At 38.9% G+C, this 24,917-nt stretch overlaps 1 protein-coding gene across 1 annotated transcript in view; it reads left to right on the top strand.

Moving 5' to 3' along the window:
- Positions 1 to 24,917, top strand: part of TOX (thymocyte selection associated high mobility group box) — a gene marked incomplete at both ends in the record, with an annotated part of 287,177 nt that overhangs the window by 228,093 nt on the left and 34,167 nt on the right. The window contains one exon of the mRNA XM_080938630.1: positions 12,494 to 12,775. Coding sequence (XP_080794756.1) covers positions 12,494 to 12,775 — 282 coding nt within the window. The remainder of the gene's footprint in view (positions 1 to 12,493; positions 12,776 to 24,917) is intronic.

Raw genomic sequence — 24,917 nt, 5'->3', positions numbered from 1 at the left:
TTTGTTGTGTTATTAATAATTGCGATCAGAGCCAGACATCATGGTGCACACATTAATCCCAGCAGCCCAGAAGCAGAGAGGTGAATCTCTGTGAGTTAGAAGCCAGGCTAATCTGTGTAGCAAGTTACAGGCTACCTATGGCTGCAAAGTAAAAACTGTCTCAATAAAAAAAAAGAAAGAAAAAAAAGAGAGAAAATGAATGGATGGAAAAGAGAGAATATAGCTTCTACCCATTTTATTTTTTTAACCTGACATACAAGTTTATAGCATTATGATTTTGAACTCTTTAGATCATAAGTCTCTAATTTCAGTGTGCATTTGGTAAGTGATAAAACTATAAATTATGGTTAATTCGAGCTAACACTAGTTCAAAATTAGCCACTATTAAAAACTAATCATTGATTAAGTCTCTTTACTGGACATAGAAGAACAAAAAATATTGAGGATATTTTTCCAAATTAAAATTAAACCATGTATCTTCCAAAATGAACATGGGAGCTTCTGTAGTCACAATTTTATTAACACCATCTTACAGCATAGCTTTAATTATGACCTTTCTATCCGGAGAATCCGTATATTTCGGATTAGAAACTTGCTGTTCTAGTCTTGTTAAACACTATGTCTTGATACATTCTGTTCTCCAACTTTTATAAAAACCAGTGAACATTTCTAATGACACTTTTTTCTAATTTCATGGTTCACTGCACAGTCAGTAAAGATTTAAATAATTTAGAAAGAAAGCCTATTCTCTTTCTTTATTAGAAGTTTGAGTCAAGCAAATTCTTTGACATTTAATCGGTTTTTAACCCTTTTAATAACTTCTTATAATGAAATTTATTGGTAGTTGTTTTAAAGAAAGTATTATTATGTTAGCATGAATAGCTGTCAGTGTTTTTTTATGATTAGTTTTGAGACCTTGACTTTATATGACTCAAAGTATGTAAAACTATAAATGAATGAAGTGTTGGAATTAACAGGTATAGCAAGAAACAGACTCTACATAACTACATTCATGCAATTATCTAACAGGCTATAAAATTTTGGAAGGCAAATATTTGAATCATAATTGTTTTAAAGGAGCTTAAGGTCACTTACAGAGTCAGTCACTTTAAAGGAACCGAAGGAGTTATAATTTTCTAGGACTGATTTTTTTTTCCCCAAGTTATTAATACTATGCTTGACAGAACAGAATTTCTAGCCTTTTTCTATCTGGGTTTCATGCTAGTTTAATGTTTTATAATATATTATTAAAAGGATTATTGGATGGGTTCCATAATAAAAGGATAATTTAAAGCAGCACTTTTCTTCAAAATTTTTAATAAGCTGGAAACATACAAAAACTGCCCAAGAAGCTCTTTCCTGCGAGCAGAGTGCTAATTCTGTTTCCCAGGATGTGCTTTTAAGATGGGTGCTGTGTGCTTTCAGTGACTAAAGGGCCTCCAGATGAACTCCAGTGTCCCTGCCCTGAACTGCTGTGAAAAGGGCAACATGCCACGCACATCTCCATTTCTACCAGCATCCCATCAACATCCCAGTGGAAAAGATGAGAATCCAAGTTAATAGGATCCAAATATAGCTCGGAGTGCTGTTTTGCCTGGTGCAGGCGGCCATGAGCAGGCAGAGCCAGTTCTGAGAAGTAAGCTACCACTCACAGGGCAGAGTCTCAGAGGACCTCCCAATTCCTCCTCGCCTGGTACCTCAGGTTACAATGCTCACAGTCCTAGAAAGTATCCTGGAAAAAAAAAGACAAAAACATACCATTATTCTCCCCTATCTCTGCGCATTAAAGTTAAGGTGATGTGAACAGACATGATCATTGTGAGATACATTTGATTCAAGGTGACACATTTTTAGAGCAAAGCACTGCCCACACTTTGTAAGACACATACAAAAGGCATGAGATACACAAAGGAACTGATTCATGACTAATCGAAAGGGTACCAACAGCAGATCTATAGAAACTTACTGTCACAGTGATACAGTCTTGTAGAAACTGGTTGTTCGCAAGTCTTGGGAAACAGAAGATAGATCACACGGTGCCCAGATTGTTTTAGACAAGACCCGAGAGCCATTATGTCCTGAAATGAAATGAACTTCTGTTTGGAGCAACATGCAGTTTTCATGTTTCCCTTAGTTGTGCTAAACAGAAGAGCCCCAATGGCCACTGAAGCTTCATCAAGCTTAACAATAGTTTCAAAATCACACTGGGAGACGAGATGACTAGTATCCATACGAAACATCTGGAAATGGGTTTTCTCAACCCAAGTCCAAAACAGTTGATAACTAGATGCTAAAAAGGCACAACCTCTGACCACCTAGCCTTGGTGGTATTGCACAGGAGAGGGGGTATGGCCATGATTTGTGAATGGGAAGGATGGACTCTGAGTCATGGTGCCTTTATTCACATTACAATTTTTGCTAAACATTCTGTTAGGCAGGTACCCATTTAGCCTTATCATGGAACCGTTAAAACCAAGCTTTAAAAATTCAGCCTCAGTGGAACCTATTTACTTTCTCACAGTAGTACCCTGTGCAGTTTGGCCATAAGCTTCCTGACTTATTCTAGGGACAGTCCCCACAGATGCAGCCCTTGTCTGCATGGTATGTGTCAACAGTTCTCCATGAACTGGAACTCGTGAAAGAAAGCCACAGTGATAAGACTTCAGCACAAGCCCCAAACAGGAAACTAAGTTCGATCTTGGGAAAACGCTCTTCTACCATAGTTAATCCCCACAGTGAGGTACTTGAAGGCAAATACTCAGTTTTCATGTCTCCTCGTTTTGCCTTGAGATTCATTGCCATAGAACCAACAACACTCGCTGTGTTGCTTTGTGTTTCCCAGACTGCAAATTGAGCTGCATACAGCAAAGGTCACAGACAAGTTGGCCACGTTCAGTTTGTCAGGAATCAAGACCAGTGCGTAGTAAGAATATGAAAAGCCCTCCCTTTTCAAAGGTGAAAATCTAGGCCAAGCAATTAAGAACTACGATAGTTCACTGGAAATAGAGGCAAGCTGATAATGAGTAGTGTCTCCAGGATAGCAACCATTTACCTAAAGAAGATGAAGAAGAAGAAAGAGAAGGGGGAGAAGAAGGGGAAGGGGAAGGAGAAGGAGAAGGGGGGAAGAGGGAGAAGAGGGAGAAGAAGAAGAAGAAGAAGAAGAAGAAGAAGAAGAAGAAGAAGAAGAAGAAGAAGAAGAAGAAGAAGAAGAAGAAGAAGACGACGACGACGACGACGACGACAACGAGGAGGAGAAGTCAAATAAAAGGAGAAAGGCTATGTGTGTTAATTGCTCTTCTCATTTCTGTGACAAGACGCCTGTTACAACAGCTTTCCAACACCTGTTGGAAAGTTGCAGTTGGCTCACAGTTTTAGGACGTCCTGGTAAGAAAGCATGACACAGGTCACAGTGCCTGGGCATATACATTCATATGGTGGCAGTTGGGATAAAAAGGGAACAGACAGTTACTGGATGTGTACATTGCATAGACATCAAAGGCTCATCCCCACCAAGCTACCTCAGCAGTTAGGCCTTACTTCCTAAAAGCTCCATGACCTACAAAAATGGCTGCATGAGTAGAACATCAAGCATGCAAAACCTAAGCCTGAGAGGACCTGTCAATTGCAAAAACTATCAGGTTGCCTTTTTGATGCAAGGAATCTGGACATATTTGTGAGAGTAACAAAGATTGTTCTTTCCATGTTTGCTTGTGAGAGAAACAGAAGTCACACTCTACAGAGAAAAGCCAGGGCCCAGTGTGGACAGTGCAGAGAGAAGGTCTTCCTTTGCCCAGTTTTCTGTATCCTTTAGGGTCTATTTGGGTCATCTTGTGGGAGAAGGTTTTTCAAAGATGATTTGAAAAAAGTCAAAGTATGTTCAGTTGTTCTTGTAATACTCTTCAGTAATGTTTGTCTCTCATGTACAAAGTCTCTTGAGTAATGAGGTTCCCTTTCATGAGTGAGTCTGACCTTGGGCTGAAGGAGCAGAGGCGGCTCATATCAGCATAGACCTGTGTTTCTTGAGCACAGGTTTAGATGTCCCCCCATGGTGATGGTTCTAGAGAGAGCAGTGTCTCAGAGATGTATCATCTGATGGATTGATTCCTCACAGTATCTGTCTGTCTTATCTACATGCATCTCATATTGGGGAACTGGAAATAGATCTGAATCCTAGTAGAGTTCCTACTGTCCTTTGAAAGAAAAGCAAAAAGTAAAAATACTAAATTCAAAAGCAAGCTTGGTTTTGGAAGTTTAGCGTGGAAATCAAGTTAATTTAAACTTTACACTTTTTTTTGATAAAAATGTTTCCATTCAAATGTTCTACTCTTCCTTTAAAAGTTATTTTTATTCATTTTTATAAATATGATTTGTGTGGTATTTAGGGATTTTTCTTTTTTAACAATATCAGTATTTAGTGTCAAATACCTAATAGCAAAATGTTGATATTTGTATAAATTATACATACCCAAATAATTAATAGAATATTCAAAGACATCACATTAGGGTAATTTAACTTGTTTAGACAAATAATTAATGTCTCTCACAGAAATGTACTTATGTGAATAATAAGTAAAATGTAATTATTAAATTTACCCACACATTTGTTTTGATACATACATTTACATATTAATTGAATCCTCACCAAAATATGTAATCAAATTGTGGATTTAAATAATACCAACATTTACATTCTTCTCATAGACTCTTACAGTGTATCATTCCTTAGAAAAAAACTGAAACTGTCTGGCCTTCCAGCCCTAATTAATCATGCAGGACTGCATGGACAACCCAGAGCAAGACTCTGAAGCTTTTCCTAGATGCTAAGAACGGTTTCTGTTTGATGATGTCCATACATAAAAGAGGTTGGGAGCAAGCACTTGTCACAGCCAATGCCAGTAGGGTCTCTTCATGGCTCTGGGTAAAGCACTCCACAGCAAAAAATGTCAAACGTTGACAGACAGGGGTGAGCACAGAGCTTCAGAGATTCTTCATGTTCCCTTGCTCCAGTTGGATCTGGCACAAATCCAGGAGTTGCCTGCATAGACCACAGAATGCAGCAGCTGGTAAACCATATTAGCAGAGAAGGCCTTGGGGCTAGCCCTGCTCCTGCTCCGGAGCTCTGTTCACCAACTGCTGTTCACTTAAACAGCTGGATCTGAGCAGAGAGACGAGGTGTCGTTAGAGTTTTATGGGTACAACTGTTTCAATATAGATTGTCTGCTAGAGGCAGACATAATGCCAGCATTCCAGGCTCCCACATTGGACTGGGAAGGATGCTGGTGTTCAAAGAAACAGCAGACATGAGAATCCTGGTTTCCACACACAGCTTTGAACACCAACAGCAAAGCTCAAATGTTCTGTATTCTTCTAGAGTACACTGTATAGTGCCAACACTATTACGAGTATTTTCTGGAAGGAGAGAGGAGCTCCCGTCACACCAAAATAATGTTTAACAACTATAGTCCTAGGTTGGCAACATGGGCCTATGCTATTCCTTCCATTTTCAAAGATTTCAAAGGACTCACACACGCTGAGAGGTGTGTCAAGTTTTGTACCTAGTGTTTCCCGCTGACTTCCACGTGGAACACTTCTGTTGTAGGAGTGTGCCATGCAAGTTAGAAGATAGATCACAAAGCAGGACACAGGCAGAATAGATGGACAGTGTCTGCTCTGCTCTTACATCTGTTTCTGATGGAACGTTGGGTTTTCATTTATTGGAAAAAGGCTTTGAGGAGGTGCATATGAAATTCCCCTTCATCGCTATCATCTTCATCCTTTATTTCAACTGACATTTGTGGTCCCACGAGTATGAAAACTGTACAATAACAACTGGGAAAAGTCAAAGAAACAACACAATCTAGTTTGCAGAATAAGGAAATCCAGTCTTTTCTCAGATCAAGTGTATTTCCCAAATGGAGAAATAAATAGGAAGTTAAATACCAGGGATAGATAGGACTTTTAGACAAGCTAATGTAAAGTTTCCTAATCCTATTTTTACAAGAGTGAGAAATACATGCATTAGACATCTCCTCTGATGCCTTTGCGTGCTAGGGTTTAGCAAATAAAATCGCCCAAATGATTAGGATGTGCCATGCCCTATGCATGGAGCCAGCCCCATCAATGGGAACCGTACCTGACCAAAACACCTCTACATTCTGTTCAAATGACCTTTAGCGAGGACAGCCTCAGTGTGACAAGTCAGAAGAGACGGTAGCATTGAAGACCATGCTTCAAAGCCACACATCAATCAAAGCCGAAGCCCCCTTCTGCTCACTGTACTTTCACCCACGCCAGAGCACTGCATATTAGTCCCAACGTTTCCTCCGGCCCTAACCACCACCCAACAATTTCAACAGCGGGAACGAGAAAAGAAACACAGAAGAAAAAAAAAAACACTACTAAGTGAGACTGTAGCAACGTGTTCACTATAAATTTAAAATTTGGGGATAACAAAAAACAAGCTGGGTTGGTATTTCTTATCTGACATCATGGAGTAACAACCAGCGGGTGCACTTCGGGTGGTGACTGGTAACAGAGGTCTTTGCTGGCTTGTGTGAGGTCAGAAATTAGGTTTTATAATGAGACATCTTCCACCTTAATTCTCCCCTCCCCCACATTAAACAGTCATAATTAAAACTCAGATGGTTCCCATGAAAGCAGTACAGCATTCCTGTACTTCTCCTAATCAGGAAGGGCATGGTGGTGCCACCATTCCATTCTATATGAGCACTAGGGTCCTGAAGAGTTCGTGATGGTCTCTCCCTTATTCCTGCCTGGTGCTGTGTGAAAAATCTCTGCCTAGCCTGACACCACTGATGGCATGGTGACTTTTTACCCACATGATCCTTTGCTCCACCATGACGAAGGATATTTGCTTTTTAAGGCAAGGACAAGAATGCAGACCTAGAATAACACAAATTACCATAAGAAAACGGATATTTTGCAAAACAGTGCAGGACAATGATGCTCTGGAAGGGAGATTAACCCTCTGAGAGGAACCCTGCAAGGCCATGAGTCTGGAGGCTCCCTGTGAAAATCAATTTAGACATAATCCTGGAGCACCAAGCTGAAACTACCAGATTTCTGCACAGATGAGATTAAAAAATGGCTCAAAGCACGCCACGCGAGGCACCTGCTGTGGAACCAGAGGTTGCTTGGGCAGAAGGAATCACGGTATCAAGTTGTTCCACTTTGTTAGAAAGATGTTTAAGTTAAAGTCTGACTCGTCTGGTCTAGCAAGTCCTAATTCTAGGTCGCCAAGGCTGGATTAGAACAGGCTGTGCTTTAGGACAGTGCTTCGCAGGCGGCCACTTTTCCAAACCCATAATTAAAGCTGTAAGAGCGGCTAAGAAGCTCAATACACTTGAGAGTAAGCCTTTCAAAAATTAGTTCATGTTCCCTCTTGTTTTCAATGTCAGTTCTGATTATGTGGGTACCCTCTGAAAACAAACGGCAGAATGTCCGTGACTATCTCTCCCTTGACCGATCATGGGATTTGCCTTTAAAAAAGTAGTGCTATGCAGTTTGTGGTCTTGGAAGTAAATGCTGGTTCAGACCAGGAAGTTAGAAAACTTGGGGAACCAACCTCAGCTTTGTCAACAAGAAAGCAAGGGCTGAGACCCCAGGCTCAACCGTGGAGCCTTGGCCCAGAGCTGGGGAACAGCCAGAGGGTGAAATGGTCCAACAAAAGGCCTGTCAGAAAGCACGAACATGGGCTCCACACCTGCACAGCCTCAGAATCCGTACACTCAGCTTCCCTTCTTAGTGCTATGAATTGGCATGTGCACACTGGGAGAAAAATAATATTGCTGCTATACAAAAGAAACAAGAGCAAAGACCTAGCCCGCCCTCTCGATATTTTCAGGGCCTAATAACATTTTAGCCCAGTAACTTCTAAGCATCTCAGTCTGTGTAGAATCTTTTTTGTTACGCAACAGCAAATAGAATTAATTAGTTTTCCGTTCCATGCCCGTCTTCAACTATCAAGTCTTTCACTGTATCTTCATCGAAATTCTTCTTTCTTGTTCTCTCACCGGTGAGCACTTTTTCATCAAGCCTTCTTTCTCGTAGGGAGTTAAACAAGCCACAGCAATACTCACTAGGACCATCACCTATGCCGTAGGTGTGGATCTGCTAGAGAAATGCTAAGTGAAATCCACCACTTTCCTCTTACAAGATGCATTTGACCTCTAGATAACGCTAAGCACTTCATCTCCCAATGCGTTTCATTTTAATCCTACAGAGACAAAAGTCATCGCTTAACTTACAAGAGGGAGTCTCCTTAAGGCTGGAAAGCAGTCACCCTGATAGCAGAGTGGATTAATATGGGGACCTTGCAGTTTTAGAGCCTTCTATTCAAATCTGTCCGTGGGGCCAAGTCACTGCGACAATTAATCATTCGGGTCATACCTGTCCATAAGCATTCTGAGGAAGGTAGTTAGGGGATCATTCTGGCTATCCGATAAAGGGTTAATGAAACCAGAGAACCTGCAGAACGTATAACTGCAACCCTGAAATCTCACTGTGACTGTCTAAGCAGGATATGAATGATAATCACAGCAGACGACATACCCAAAAACTTGGAGGAAAATCACAAAACACCATCCTTAAATAAAGAGCTCCTGGTGCTCAGTGGCTTCTGAGGCAAGGACAGTTAGTTTTCTCAAGGGATATCCAGGATAGGTTATCTGATCCCCACCGGACATAAAAGCAACAGTAAATGGAATTGTCAAGTTTTATAAAGATATACATTTGTGGTGTGTGTGCGTGTGTGTGTGCGCATGTGTGTGTGTGTGTGTGTGTGTGTGTGTATGCATGTAAGTGTGTGTATGTGTGTGTGTATGTGTGTGTGTGTGTGTGTGTGTGTGTGTGTGTGTGTGTGTGTGTGTTATAATAGATAGGGAATGGGGAGATGGTAGCAATGGGAAGAAGTAATGTAAGTACAGTGTACCCATGTATGAAACTCTCAAGAAATAATAGACTGAGAATGTTCATTCTCTTATTGTCTTCTAAAACCTTCCTTAAATGATTAGAATTAAAATAGAGGGCTTAGTGGGTCGTTGTGATGCGAAAAATGACAAATGACTTGGAAATTTGGACCATCCTTCTGAAAAAAACAAGCATGGTTATACCTTCATCCAGTAAATAAATACAATGTTATAATGTGTAAATATAAGCCAATAAGATGTGTATGTATAAAAACAAAAATATGAGTATATTGACCTGGTCTTGGGTGATGAAATGGAATGTTCACCCAATGATCAAAATATGGTTGGGGTTGGTTGATTGTGATAATGATATTAGAACCCAGGCCCTTGTCCATTCTAGTCAAGAACTACAACTGAGCTATTTTTCGTTTCTTTTTTATTTAAACTGATTTTATTGGATATATTTTATTTACATTTAAGATGCTATCCAATTTCCCAGATCCCCCTACATACTCACTATCCCATTCTCCCCTTTCCTGCTGCTATGAGAGTGTTCATCTACCCACCCAACACTCCCACCTTCCAGCCCTGACATTTCCCTTCACTGGGGCCTGGAGCCTTGGCAGGGCCAAAGGCTTCTCCTCCCATTGATGCCCAACAAGGACATCCTCTGCTACATGTGCAGCTGGAGCCATGGGTCTATGCATGTGTACTCTTTGGATAGTGGTTTAATCTCTAGGACCTCTGGTTGATTGGTATTGTTGCTCTTATGAGGTTGCAAACCCCTTCAACTCCTTCAATTCTTTTTCTAACTCCTCCATTAAGGACCCCCGTTCTCAGTTCTGTGGTTGGCTGCAAGCATCCTCCTCTGTATTTGTCACGCTCTGTCTGAGCATCTCAGAAGACATAGGCTTCTATCAGCATGTTGGCTGCTGGTTTGCTATATATTGTTTTTACTATGTTTGAGTATGGGCCTTGAATTCTGATCTTTCCAAGACTTTTAAAATGGAGGGGTGTTGAATTTTGTCAAATGCTTTCTCAGGACCTAATGAGATGACCATGTGGTTTTTTTTTGTTTTTGTTTTTGTTTTGTTTTGTTTTAATTTGAGTTTGTTCCTATAGTGGATTACATTGATAGATTTCCACATATTGAACCATCCTTGCATCCCTGGGATGAAGACTATTTGATCGTAATGAAGCCTTTTTTATGTGTTCTTGGATTTGGTTTTCGAGAATTTTATTGAAGTTTCCCACAATTACTGTGTAAGGTGCAATGTAAGCTTTGAACATTAGCAAAGTTTCTTTTATAAATGTAGGTGCCTTTGCATTTGGAGCATAGATATTCAGAATGAGATTTCATCTTGGTGGATTTTTTCTTTGATGAGAAAAAGTATTCTTCCTTATCTTTTTTGATAGTTTTTGGTTGAAATTGGGTTTTATTGGAAAGGCTACTCCAGCTTGTTTCTTGGGACCATTTGCTTAGAAAATTATTTTCTAGACTTGTTCCCTGAGATAGTGTTTCTCATATGCAACAAAATGTTGGGTTCTATGTATGTATCCAGTCTGTTAGTCTATGTCTTTTTATTGGCGAATTGAGTCCATTGATCTTGAGAGATATTAGAGACCAAGATTTCTTGTTATTTTTGTTGTTAGAGGTGGAACTATGTTTGTGTGGCTGTCTTCTTTTTGGTTAGTTAAGAGATTACTTTCTTGCTTTTTGGAGGGTATGGTTTTTCTCCTTGTGTTGGAGTTTTTCATCTATTATCCTTTGTAGAGCTGAATTTGTGAAAATATATTGTGTAAATTTGATTTTGTCCTGGAATATCTTGGTTTCTCTATTGATGTTAATTGAGAGTTTTGCTAGATATAATAGCCTAGGCTGCCCTTTGTCTTCATATCTGGTGACATCTGCCCAAAATCTTCTAGCTTTCCTAGTGTCTGTTGAAATGTTTGATGTGATTCTGATAGGTCTCCCTTTGTATGTTACTTGACCATTTTCTCTTACTGTTTTTAATATTGTTTTTTTGTTGTTGTTGTTTTGTGAATTTGATGTTTTTTGACTATTATGTGACTAGAGGAATTTCTTTTTCAATTTGGAATTCTGTAGATTTCTGGTATGTTTATGGGAATATATTTCTTTAGGTTAGAGGAGTTTTTTCTATAATTTTGTTGAAGATATTTACTGGCCTTTTACGTTTGGAATCTTCTCTCTCTTCTATACCTATTATTATCAGGTTTGATCGTCTCATTATGTCCTGGATTTCCTGAATGTTTTGGGTAGGAGTTTTTTGCATTTTGCATTTTCTTTGACAATTGTGTCAATGTCTTCTAAGGTATCTTCTGGCCCTGAGATTCTCTCTTCCATCTCTTGTATTCTCTTGGTGATGCTTGTGTCTATGACTCCTGATCTCTTTCTTAGGTTTTCTATCTCTAGTGTTGTCTCCCTTTTGTGATTTCTTTATTGTTTCTATTTTCATTTTTAGATCCTGGATGGTTTTTGTTCAATTCCTTCACCTGTTTGCCCATGTTTTCCAGTAATTCTCTAAAGGATTTTTGTGGTTTTGTTTGTTTGTTTGTTTGTTTGTTTCCTCTTTAAGAAATTCTAAGTGTTTACCTGTGTTGTTCTGTATTTCTTTAAGGGAGTTATTTAGGACCTTGTTAAAGTTCTCTAACATCATCATGAGTTTTTTATTTTCAATCAGAATCTTGCTTTTCTGGTGTGTTGGGGTATCCAAGATTTGCTGTAGTGGAGAAGCTGGGTTCTAATAATGCCACATGCTTTTGGTTTCTGTGGCTTAGGTTTTTAACTTGCCTCTTGCCATCTTCATATCACTGGTGTTAGTTGATCTTGCTGATTCTGACAGTGGCTGGACCCTTCTGTAAGTCTGTGTGTCAGCACTATTGGGGGACCAGTTCTCTCTCAATAGGGTTTGGGTAGAGATAGTTGTGGCACAGGGTCATCACAGGGCACAAACAAAAACCGGAAGAATTATGTTCAAAACTTCTTCTTGGTTCCTGTGTCCTGAGGGCTCCAGGTAAGCTTGTTTTGGGCCAAGAAAATGAGCAGATGTTGTGGTCTCATTTGTGCTCTTAGATGTGTCAGAACTCCTGTGAGACTGGCTCTCTTCCAGCAGTGTCTGGGTTCAAAATGCTCTGGCACCGGGTCAGCTCCAGGCACAGGCTGAAACTGGTGAGCTAATTTTCAAGATCTATTTTTGGTAATCTTTAAGGTAATGTATATGTTATAATTATTATACTACAGAGGAAATTAATGTGTATACTGCTTAGAGGCACATCCCACCATATACAAGTTAAAGAAACTTTTCTAAGCTGGTCCCAATAGCATTCACCCCCAACCTCAGAACTACATGAGCTGAAGCAGAAGAAGCATGAATTCCATGAGCAGTATAAAGTCCATGGTAGCCTGAGCTGACACAGCGAGATCCTTTGTCAAAAAGTCAAAACTTAAATATAAAATAAATAAGTAAGTAAATAAATAAATAAATAAATGAAACCATTTAAGAAACATGTTTCTAAAAATGTGTATATATGTTCATTCATTTTAGATGCAAGATATGGGAAATGCAGAAGGAGCTCAGTACAGTTCCCATCCTCAGATGGCAGCCATGAGGCCGAGAGGCCAGCCTGCAGACATCAGACAGCAGGCAAGCATGATGCCACATGGTCAGCTGACCACCATCAACCAGTCACAGCTGAGTGCACAGTTAGGCTTGAACATGGGCGGAACCAATGTCCCCCACAACTCTCCTTCTCCCCCTGGAAGCAAGTCTGCAACCCCTTCGCCTTCCAGCTCAGTACATGAAGATGAGTGTGAGGATACTTCCAAGGTATGATCTGGGCTTGCCACCATCATTACAATGTGAAAAGGACATGCTTATGTCTTCCCTGTGAGAAACATTGGTAGGAAGTATGTACATGGTTAATGAAGCAGGAAATTACAAACTTAATGGATTCAACCACATGATTACCTTATACTTTTAAGTTTTGTATTTGTCCTTTCAGTGTGTGTGTGTGTGTGTGTGTGTGTGTGTGTGTGTGTGTGTGTGTGTGTGTGTTTGTGTGTTACACAAAGGTTGTTTTTACTCTTAAAATGTATGATCCACGGACTGAGTAAGGCTAGATAAACTCTGTTCCACTTCACTTCTGCAATAGAGCCTATTTTACTCCCTTCTAACAACATTGTTCTCTGTACAGCCATTTTTTTATCCCTTGCAAAGATCTTGTGTAGCATGGGCCAGCCTCAGATGCCTGAGGTGCTATGTAACTGAAGAGAACCTTGAACTTCTGATGGCCCTATTTCTACCTCCTGGGTGCTGGAATTAAGTTTGTAGCACCACATCAGGTTTAAGGAATGCTGGAGATAAAATCTATGCTGCCAAAGCACTCTACAAATCTGAGCTTTATCTCTACACCAGTGTACTTTAAGTCACTAAAAGTCCAGTAGTGTGTGTGTGGGAAGTAAGGATAGTGATCAGGATCCATGCTGTAATGTTGTAGTTATATGTAGTTATATGACAGCCTCAAACCCCCTGACCCAATTGTTTTATACTAGTGAGAGGCAGGGCATAAGAAAACTATGCAGAACAGAGTCCTGGGTGCTAGTGTTTTGTGGTTCCCTATGGATATGTCCCCAGATGTCATGTGAATGGGAAATTTCTTTCTAAATGCCTCTGGTGGGGAGAATTAGATGAAATTTCTTTAAAATTCTTTTAAAGTTGTCTAAGGGAGTTGTTACTTTAAAGTATACTACATTGGGTAGATGCTGGAAACCAAACTCAGGTCTTTTGCATGGGCAGTTCAGGGTCTTGACTGCTGAGCCATCTTTCAAGACCCCTCTTTTATTTCTTTTCAAAATCTTCCTAATAGATAGTCAGACATGGCAGCCATTCCGCTTTCTTATCACCTTCATAAGAAACTTGTTTGGCAGAAGTTAAACAGCAAACATTGTGCTAAAGGAATTGCTAGAATATCTGTTTTATAGGATCGGATCTGTGGGGCTGTCATCTATGTGACTGAAAAATATGCACACTAAACGGTTAATAGTTCAGATGAATTGTAATTAATAGATTAATTCAATTTATTGATAGCATTGACAATATCTTCTTATTTATGTACTCCTGATACCCTGATATTTAAGGTGGGCAGGGCAGGGGACTATGACCCAGGGTTGGGTATAGCCAACTGAGATCCAACATTAAAGGCCAGAGTCTACTGACACTGTGCTGACTGGGCACTTTCTTTGCTCACAACATGTTCATGTTACCCACTGCTGCACACAAACCAGCCCGCATATCCTCAGTGTCCTGTGTTGCCCTAGTCCTTTCTGTCCTTCGTTGAGTTAGGTCCTTCCACAGGTGGCCCTATGCTGAGCTGTGCCTCCGGCTCTGGGATGTGTGGGTACAAATTTCTCCCTTGCTAGCAGTCATTTCCCAAACAAAATGAAAATACGTCCCAAGTATGAATCTCAGAGTATCTGCAAGCACACTAGATTCCCCTCACCCTCACTGTCAGTCCTGGGGTGAGGTCGTAGAAAGAGGTACTATCAGAAGAATAATTAATAATAATTTAATCACTCTTTTAGTGAATGACTGGGCACCAGCTGAATATTTAGATGGCAAAGACATTTTCCTAAGGAAATATGGATTATTTTAATAGTACCTAACAGCCAGTGATTCTCTGAGACCAAATATGGACATCAGCCATATGCTTGTTACCGGAGATTCATGTTCTCAAGGCAATAACCTAGGCAGAAATGATATGAGTGGTATTACATTAATACATGTGTGTGTGTGTTGAATTAATGTTCAGCTCACAGTAACAATCAATTTGTGTATCATGATTATATCTTTATCAGTACTCCTTCCTGACATTTCAAAACATTAATACAAAGTTTGTGGTGTCTTCCAAAATAAATTTTGTGCTGGATATGTCTTAACTACAGTGACAGTGAATAAACTCTTTGACGTACACAAGTAGCTGAGTGGCTAAGAGCCTGAAATTCTTAGAACTCTCCTTCTGCCATTTACAGTTAACCCCTCAGGAACACAGCTCAGAATGGTCCCAAGGCACAAACTTATATGTTATAAACATCCATGCTGATGTGAAATATTACCAGTGAGTCTCTAGTTCATCACCCAATACACAGTTCTCAAAAAACTTGCTTAAGTCTCTGCCAGTGGCTACAAGCACTGGGAAGAATTCATATTCTGTAGCAGCAGACTCTTGAACTATTGATGTATATAGGTAAAAAGATGCATTTTTCACACTATCCTTGTTTTTTTTAATGGCTGTTTTTTTTTTTTTTTTTTTTTTTTTTTGGCTCAAACATTTCTGAGGTTCTGTTCAAGTGTATTTTTCGTCTCAAAAAAAAAAAAAAAAAATCCATCCCCTACTCGACTTCTGAAAGCTGTTGCTCACCGTGGATTCTGAATTCTTTGATTTTTCTATGTGTTACATGTGTTATGTTCCTCTAATATGTGTTAAACTGATGAAAACATCCTCTATTGAAACTATGTAACTTTCATGAGAGTTAAGAATTATTCAGTACTCTTTCTTTATGTGTGTGTGGGATTTCCGTGGACTGTTGTATTACAACAACTCTGGTTAAATGTGAAACAGCATGAAGTCAACAGATCACTGAAATCATTTATAACAAGTGAACCACACAGAAGCGTGGAGTCCCAGCCTGGCGCAATCCACTTTCAAAGCATTCCATTTGCATGCCATGCTGTCTTTAAGCAATTACGTATTGATTCCAGATTATCTAATTGAACAATTAAATGACATAACTCTGTTTTGACAGGGAAAAAATACTATAAATACACCAGTGGAATTAATTATCATCTTACAAGCATTACCTATGGCTTTTACTGCTCTGGAGCTCTGTTGACAACTTCAAGTCACAAATAAGACCTGCAGAGAAGAGGCAAAAACTTAATAATAATAATAGTTATAATAATAATAATAATAATAATAATAATAATAATAATAATAATAATAATAAACAAGCTCAGGCATCTTACAGCTCCATATGTATAACCAGTTCCTATAATTTAACAGACACTTCAAAATACCTATACTTATAATACCTCGCATTACAAGTGTATTTGAGTTATAGTTAGCTGTTCGTTTAATTAAATTATAGGCTATGAATCATAGTAGATATGGATGGGGGGGGTTGTTTTGATTTTTGCTTGCTTTTGCTTTCATTTTTCCGTTGAAAACAACCTTAGGTTTACATGTGTCTTATAAAGGACACATGGGTAAGTGATCTTTTGCTTTGAAACGGACCAGTTACATCATTTACACAAACAGCTAGGTCCATCTCTTCTGTTCATTGGATTTCTTTCTATTTGCCCCCACAGGTATTTTATATGACGTGTTCTATCTTCTTTGAGTTTTTTATTTTTTTCATCTCGCCATCTCTGAGTTTAATACTAGGAAAAGTAATGTTCGTTTTCTTACATTTATTAGTTTCTTGAGAATTCTGAGTTTCCTCTAACATGTTTTTGTGACATTCTTTCACCAAGTCACACCAAATGCACTTTCCCTTCCATATTTTCAAGAACAATTTGTGGTCTCAAAATATTCTTGAATGTGTTGTCTTCCACTGGATTGTGGTTGACTTGAAAGTAGCTATACTTGTACAGAAAACTAATTCTTCCTTTCCAGCGGTTCACAAGTGCCAATCACTCATGGCTATGGGGTTGTATGCCCAACTTCTCTTTCTACCATGAGATTTATGAGTTTTCTGCATGAAAGGTATAAATTAATTGATATTTTTATATTACTACTTAGATTACTTTTAAGTCTAGATCTCTTTATGCACTTCTAGTTCTGTTTCATGCACCTCTTTTTCCTCTGATTTTACTTATACATATCACTTTCATTTAGGATTACTTTTGTCTTAATTTCAAAGTGTTCTTTTGGAGTGGGTCTTCTTGAAACATGCTTATCTTAAAGAACTTTTCTGCTGCATATATTTCTAGACTGACAGTTCCAACCTTTTAGCATTTTAGGCTGTCGTCTTATTCTTTTGAGCCCTGGGTTCCATTGTTGTTTTGAGATATACCACCTCCACCTTTCTTTGAGAGTAAGTAACATGTCTCTTCTCTGGTCAGTTTGAAACTCTCTTGCCATTGGTATTCTTCAGCTTCAAGGTGATGTATGTGTGTTTTGTTATATTTATCCTGAGTTTAGTTATTTCTATACTTCATTTCTGGAATATTTCAGCCACCCTTTTTGTAGATATTGTCACTTGCTCCCTTCTCATTCTGTAGTTATGAGATTATTTATGCTAGACTTCTCACCTTATCCTTCACAGATCTGCCCTCCACCCAACATGCTTTTGTGCAATTAATCCATATATTAGTTGCACACTCTCTGTCTTAGTTACTTTTCAATTGCTGTGACAAAACACCATGATTAAGGCTATTTATAAACAAAGAGTTTATTGGGGTTTTATAGTTCCAGAGGTTTAGAGTCCAGAAACATTGTGGTAGGGAATATGGCACCTGGTAGCAGGCATGACTACAGCAGTTTTACCTACCTATCTGCAAGTAGGTAGCAGAGAGAGAGCCCATTACGAATTGCATGGGCTTTTAGAACCTGAAAGTCTGACCCACTGATACTCCTCCTCCAAGATAATTGTAATCCTTCCCAAACATTTCCACTAGCTGAGAACTGAGCACTTAAATATATGAGCCTATGATGACCATTCTTATTCAACTGGCACACATTTCCTTGCCTATCTTTCTCATGACATCTATGATCTAATTCTGGTTTCAATAACCTGCCTTATTTTGATTTCTACATTTGGAATATGAGTTTATATTTATTGGAATGTCATAAAAAATCATCTTAGACATGGTTTGAAAACATAGAGCTCAGGAGAGTTTTGGTTTGCTTCTGCTGGATCTCTAGGTCTTTTAAAATACAGAACCACACTTTCCTTGAAGTGGTCATGACTCTCCCAACCACCCAAGTAAATAATAAGAAAACTCCTATCAAATGTTGGATGCTATTTAGAGATTATCCTGTTATTTTTCTTTTCCCTTTGTTGAGGCATGTTTTCAGAGCGTTCCGTGAGGTATGGGAGGACACCTTCATAGAGAATTATTTTACCCCATCCTGGAGGTGGACAATTGTCATTCTTTTGTATCCTTCCTTTAACAGATCCTTGCTATAAGCACCATGCTTGTGGGGCCCGCAGATTTATCACCTATGGCCTGGACTCTGCCCAGACAAAAGTTTTCCAGCACTGCCTTTGAATGAATGCTGACTTACTACTTTTCTTGTTTCTCTCTTTTCACATGGACCTTTTGCTTTAAGCCATTCTTACTGAGCTTCTGATTCTTCAGTGTGTGTGTTTTCGGGTATGAGGCAGAGTCAGAAAGGTAGAGACTTAGTGAGTCTCCTTCATGTGCCTTTTCCCCGCACTAGAGTAAGCTACCATAGGAACCAACCTTCTGAGTAGTTTGTCTTTAGCACTGTATTATAATCAAGAGATTCTTAGAGTCCAGTAAAAATTTTAGATAATCTTCTATTCTCCGTAAGTAAAACTAAACAGTGTTAGAACAAAATGTCACAACACTTTATTAAGAAATGGGTCATAATATTTAAAGTTAGGATTGAAGCTCAGATATTTTCCATATTGGCATGTTTTTATTGTGCAATTACGTATCAACAATTCACGTATTTAATATGAATGATATCGTCAGAGTTCTTAGACTCATACCAATTAAATTACTAAGTGTTCTTTGTTTATTTTATATGTATATATTATTGTGTTAACTTTACAGTAAGAGAGGTAAATACACAGCTACTCACTACAGATAGGGTACTAACAAACCAAAATAAGAGTCTATCAAAATCCAACTTAATGAACCAATAAGTTAACTGGGTTTGCTTAAAGAAAGGGAGGAATAGATTACTTACAAAAGCCTGGAAGACGCCCCCAAAGAGCTACTTTACCAAAGATCACATTCCACCATGTATGACAACCTCAGTGAAACGGCACCATTCAAGCTTCTACTTTCCACATACTCTATGAACACCCAAAGCCATTTAGTGTGGTGGGGAGGGCAGGAAAGATGGATGAATTGCTGGAATTCTGGGTGACAGTCTTCTGACCTTATTTTCTTCCATAGGATGCATAATGTTATTAGATCCATTGGCATATCTACACACACACACACACACACATACTGGTGGTGACCCTAACAAACTAGTACAAGAAAGATGATAAAATAAAATCTGTCAAATGATTGTCTCTACAATCAATTCAAACAAACTATACTAGGATGTAGTGTTTTCAAAGAGCATATGTTCTTAGACATATTCTAGATGACTGAGCACATTTGATAAATCATGGAATAAAAACTAACTCGAGGCTTGGCCTAGCCACTTGGTCTCTACCTCCTTGGGCCCTTACCTTAACAGCTTGTGTTATTTATAAAGTCCAGTACAGAGGGATAAGAAGTAAGCATATTGCTCTACTCAGAGAGATTTAAAGATCCAATGGATCCCACAGACTGTCACTGAGAGCTAGTAGGTATGTGCAAGTATAATCAACCATACCTCACTTTAGAATAGTTTTTCTGGACAGTAGCCCAAAGCTTAGATTTCACATAAGGCTATCCGGTGTCTTTGCTAAACTCATCTAGAAAAACCATAGAGGGTTTTTGTTTTGTTTTGTTTTGTTTTGTTTTAGAATTAAGGGTCCTTAAAAATGAATTTGCTTTACAAGCTGGTACTGCTACAATGCCCCACAGTTGTGAGTCATTTCAAAAACGGAAGGCCTTTATCCGTGTTTTCCTATAATTGATGTGTTGAGTCATTGAACGTGCTGGTAATATTAATGAAGACAATAAACCCAACTATAAAATGAAGGAAGTGCTACAGGTTTGCTGATTTTGCAGTAACCGGATGGCTCGTTTTCCATGCTTATTTGTGTTTATTCTCGTAAGGGGATTCGATGGCCCCGCTTAAGAGGGAAAGAGAGTGGATGTACGCAGCAGAATTTCCACCGTGGGAAACGGGACATTGCAGAATTGCTGTGGTGTGCCCCGTTCCTGTGGTGGAGATTTTACAATGTTTACTTTGTATGATAAGAGTTATAAGTGGAGTTCTAGGCGTTTGTTCAGCCCTATTATGCAGATGGTGCTTGATTAAAATCTATTTTAAACTGCAGCGATTACTGCAAGATAGTATGCATTAAAGAGCTCTCCTGGCTCCATTAAAGGCTTTGAGGCCATGGCAGTTTATTTTAAATATGCTTATAGACATTTCTAACTTCTCCAGAGATGCTTCAATATCATTGATTCTCTTGCCTTGATAATCGTGTGTGTGTGTGTGTGTGTGTGTGTGTGTGTGTGTGTCTGTGTGTGTTTGTGTGTGTGTGTGTGTTGCTAGGGATTAAACTTTGAGTTTTCTGCACACTAGCAAGAGCTCCAACACTAAGCCCCACACCTGGCTCTCTTTCCCTGATAATGCTAAATTTTTGTACTCTAGGAAGTGTTCTCTGAGCAGCATTCTCAGTGCATGCGTCTTTTAGCCTAAAAGATTATTATTTTCCTGCAATAAGTGTGTTAAACGCACCATTATGACTAAGAAATAGTACAGAGCAGGAGGAGAATGGCTAGAATCCTCAAGATAATGGAGAATTGTGACAAACACATCTAAGTAAGTTAGAGGGAGCATGTGCAACCTGACAAAGCTTTCGTATATTTCTTCATGAGTAAAATGTATATACTTTATTGTATTTATTCATTAGTGCTTTAACTGTGAAATAGCTGCAGGTCATCAGGGCTATAGCTTGAGCTTGGGTTCAGCCATGGTTGATAGCTGCTATCATTTTCAGACACTTTTAATTGTATTTCAAGTTGTTGTTTTGTAATGATAAACCTCTGCCCACTGCTGTAGACTAGAAGAACAGAAATAATGGTGAGCCACTGAAAGGTACCACATAATGAGAAAGGGGGCACCTCTGCTCTGATTTTCAATGTCCCTGGCTTCTTTGGAAGTCTATTTTGTACATAATAAGGTTTCTCCTATGTTCTAAATGAAACACAGTGGAATTAAATTCTACTGTCTGGTTACAGAACCCTAGTAAATTAATAATCTAGATTAGTGTCCATTGAACACTTTTCTCCAATACAATAAAAGAGAGCCAACAGTCTCTGATGGCTGTTTAGATTATATTTAATCAACTAACATTCAGTGTGAGGGCGTTCAATTCTCAGCTGTACCAACTTTATTCAGGTAATCTATAGCTAGATGTGGCTAGTGGACACTGTTTTGGACAGGATAGAGAACATACTTATTCTAGAAAGTTCTGTGAGACCATGGTACCTACATCATAGAACCCAGAACTTCTTAGAAAGTTAAAGTATGGAATCACAAGCTTTCATGCATAAATGTATGAAGCCAAAATTCAGGCAATACCCAGGGACATATTGTAAGTCCATTTAGCTAATTTTTTTTCACCTCAACCATATTCATCGTCCTTATTTCATTCTAAATACTTTGCGGTCAGAAGAGTCGGGCACTTTTCAAAATACAATCCATTACAGACATGTAAGTGGTTGCAAACTGAAAAAGTGTTCCTTTGCAAGGGAGCTTTGCATATGGATGGTGATCACATGCTCATCGACCAGACTCTAAAACATTTTGCATGTTTCTCCTGTGTGAAAGGCAGCGAAAAGCACAAACCACACATCAGAGAATGATCCTGAGGCAAATATTCTTAAGAAACACCACCCAAGTACTAGACTACTGAAGATATCAAACAAGAGTGGATTTTCATTTTATTTTCTCATACCATAAGAAGAAAAAGTATCCTATCCGGGAAATCATCTTTACACAAAAGCACTGAGCAATATAATAAACAAGGCTCTCTAAATTGCATTTTATGTTTATAAAAGTGAAAATATTCCATGCACACTTCTTACCCATTCGTGTATATCTCTAGTGAAAAATAAGGCATTATCTCAAAGCACAGTTGAGTTACGCGCAGGCAATTCATGAGTCTTCAGACGATGACAACCCAAGAGAGCTTTGATGACATAGGTTAATTATTGAAATAAAGACAGTGAATCTTAAGTAATGAGTAGTGGATGGATATCTTTTCAATCGGTACTTTCAGATGTCAGTCGGTGTTGATGCACAGCAGACAGTTCTGAGCCTCTAAAGGGAAGGCGTGGCGTGCTGGTCACTGAAAGTGGATTGGTATGTTCATGGTTCCAACCAGTGCAAAAGCAAAGATGATGCGCTACTAGAAGTAATCTGGCTTTAAAAGGGGTGAGACCCCTGCTTCACAGCTTGCTGCTTCTCAGGAATGTCAGATGCACCCCCAAAGATGCACAGGAACATGCGATGGCACACAGAATATGGAGACGGATCATAAAACAAGTCCGTCAGTTAAATAAAACTCTGATATTAAGACAAAATGCACCCTGCCCAATCCTACAAGACAAGCCAGGAAAGTCTGGAAAACTTCCAGACAGCTAACTGAAAAGGTTGGTTGGACAGAAAGCTTATGATTTTCTGGAGCATGGACCAAGGACTTCTCCTCTCACTGATTCCCAATAAAGTCATCCTCTGCTATATATACAGCTGAAGCCATGGGTCTCAGCATATGTACTTTCAAATTCCATCTATTTGCCTCAGATTTCATGAAGTCATTGTTTTTAATAGCTGAGCAGTACACCATTGTGTAAATGTACCAGATGTTCTGTATCCATTCCTCTGTTGAAAGACATCTGGGTTGTTTCCAGCTTCGGGATATTATAAACAAGGCTGCTATAAACATAGTGGAACCTATGTCCTTGTTATATGCTGAAACATCTTTTGGAAATATGCCCCGGACTGGTATAGACGGATCCTCAGGTAGTACTAGGTCCAATTTTCTGAGGAACCTCCAGACTGATTTCCAGAGTGGTTGTACCAGTTTGCAATGCCACCAACAGTGGAGAAGTGTTCCTCTTTCTCCACATTCTTGTGAGCATCTGCTGTCACCTGAGATTTTGATTTTAGCCATTCTAACTGGTGTGAGATGGAATCTCAGTGTTGCTTTGATTTGTGTTTTTCTGATAACTGAGAATGTTCAACATTTTTTAGCTGCTTCTCAGGCGTTCAATATTCCTCAGTTGAGAATTCTGTTTATCTCTGGACCTCAATTTAATAGAGTTTTTTTGGTTCCCTGGAATCTTATTTCTTGAGCTCTGTGTATGTATTAGATATTAGCCCTCTACCAGATGTAGGAATGGTAAAGGTCTTTTCCCTATTTGATCATAGTTGTTCTGTCCTATTGAAAATGTCTTTTGCCTTACAGACGTTTTGCAATGTTATGAGGTCCTATTTGTCTATTCTTGATCTTAGAGCATAAACCATTAGTGTTCTATTCAGGAAATTTTCCCGTTGCCCATGTGTTTGAGCTACTTTCCCCACCTTTTTTCTATTGGATTCAGTGTATCTGGTTTTATGTGAAGGTCCTTGATCCACTTGGACTTGAGCTTTGTACACGGAGAAAAGAATCGATCCATTGGCATTCTTCTACATGCTGACTGCTAGCTGAACCAGCACCATTTGTTGAAAATGCTGTCTTTTTTCTACTAGATGGTTTTAGCTCCTTTGTGAAAGATCAAGTGACCATAGGTGTGTGGGTTCATTTCCGGATCTTCAATTCTATTCCATTGATCTACTTTCCTGTCTCTGCACCAACGCAATGCAGTTTTTATCACTATTTCGTGAGGTCAAGGATGGCTTTTTTTTTTTTTTTTTTTTTTTTTGCTATTTCAAATGAATTCACAAATTACTCTTTCTAACTGGAATTTTGACAGGTATTCCGTTGAATTTGTAGATTGCTTTAGGCAAGGTGACCATTTTTACTATGTTAGTCCTGTCAATCCACGAGCGTGGGAGATCTTTCCATCTTCTGAGATCTTCTTCGATTTTTTTCTTCAGAGATTTGAAATCTTGTCATATAGATCTTTCACTTACTATGTCAGAGTTACACAAAGGTATTTTATATTATTTGCGACTATTCTAAAGGGTGTTCTGTTTCTAATTTCTTTCTCAGCCTGTTTATCCTTTAAGTAGAGGAAGCTAATAATTTGTTTGAGTTAATTTTATATCCAACCATTTTGCTGAAGTTATTTATCAGGTTTAGGAGTTTTCTGGTGGAATTTAAGGGATCACTTAGGTATACTATCATATCATCTGCAAATAGTTATATTTTGACTTCTTTTCCAATTTGTATTCCTTTGTTGTCTAATTGCACTGGCTAGGACATCAAGTACTACGTTGAATAGGTAGGAAGAGAGTGGACAGCCTTGTCTGTGTCTCCTGATCTCTTCCCTAGGTTCTATCTCCAGGTTTGTGATTTTTTTTTATATTTTCATTTTTAGATCCTGGATTAGTTCCTTCACCTGTTTGATTGCTTTCTTGTAATTCTTTAAGGGATTTTTGCGTTTCCTTTTTAAGGGCTTCTGCTTGTTTACCTATGTTCTCCTGTATTTCTTTAAGGGAGTTGTTTACGTCTTTCTTGATATCCTCTATTACCATCTTGAGATGTGGTTTTAAATCTGAATATTGCTTTTCTGTTGTGTTAGAGTATCCAGGATTTGCTGTAGTGGGAGTACAGGGTTCCGATGATGCCAAGTAGCCTTGGTTTCTGTTTTTAAGTTTTTATGTTTGTCTCTTGCCATCTGCTTATCTCTGGTCTTATTTGATCTTGCTGTCTCTGCCTAGAGCTTGTCCCTCCTGTGAGACTGTGAACTTAGAAGTGATAGTGCTCCTGGGAGACCAGCTCTCTCCAGGCAGAATTTGTATCCCGAGAGCTGTGCCATACTGTTAACCCCAGGGTGCAGATGAAGGCCAGAAGGTTTTTGCATTTTCTAGTTAACTTTTAAAGTTTTAAATGTGTCATATTTTGTATTAGAATAGGCTTTTAAACTTTTCAATTATATA

Source organism: Micromys minutus, assembly GCF_963924665.1.
Source record: "Micromys minutus genome assembly, chromosome: 26".
In the NCBI taxonomy this organism is placed as follows: domain Eukaryota; kingdom Metazoa; phylum Chordata; class Mammalia; order Rodentia; family Muridae; genus Micromys; species Micromys minutus.
Note: the sequence above shows the minus strand (reverse complement) of the source record. Positions and strands in the feature narration are given on the sequence as shown.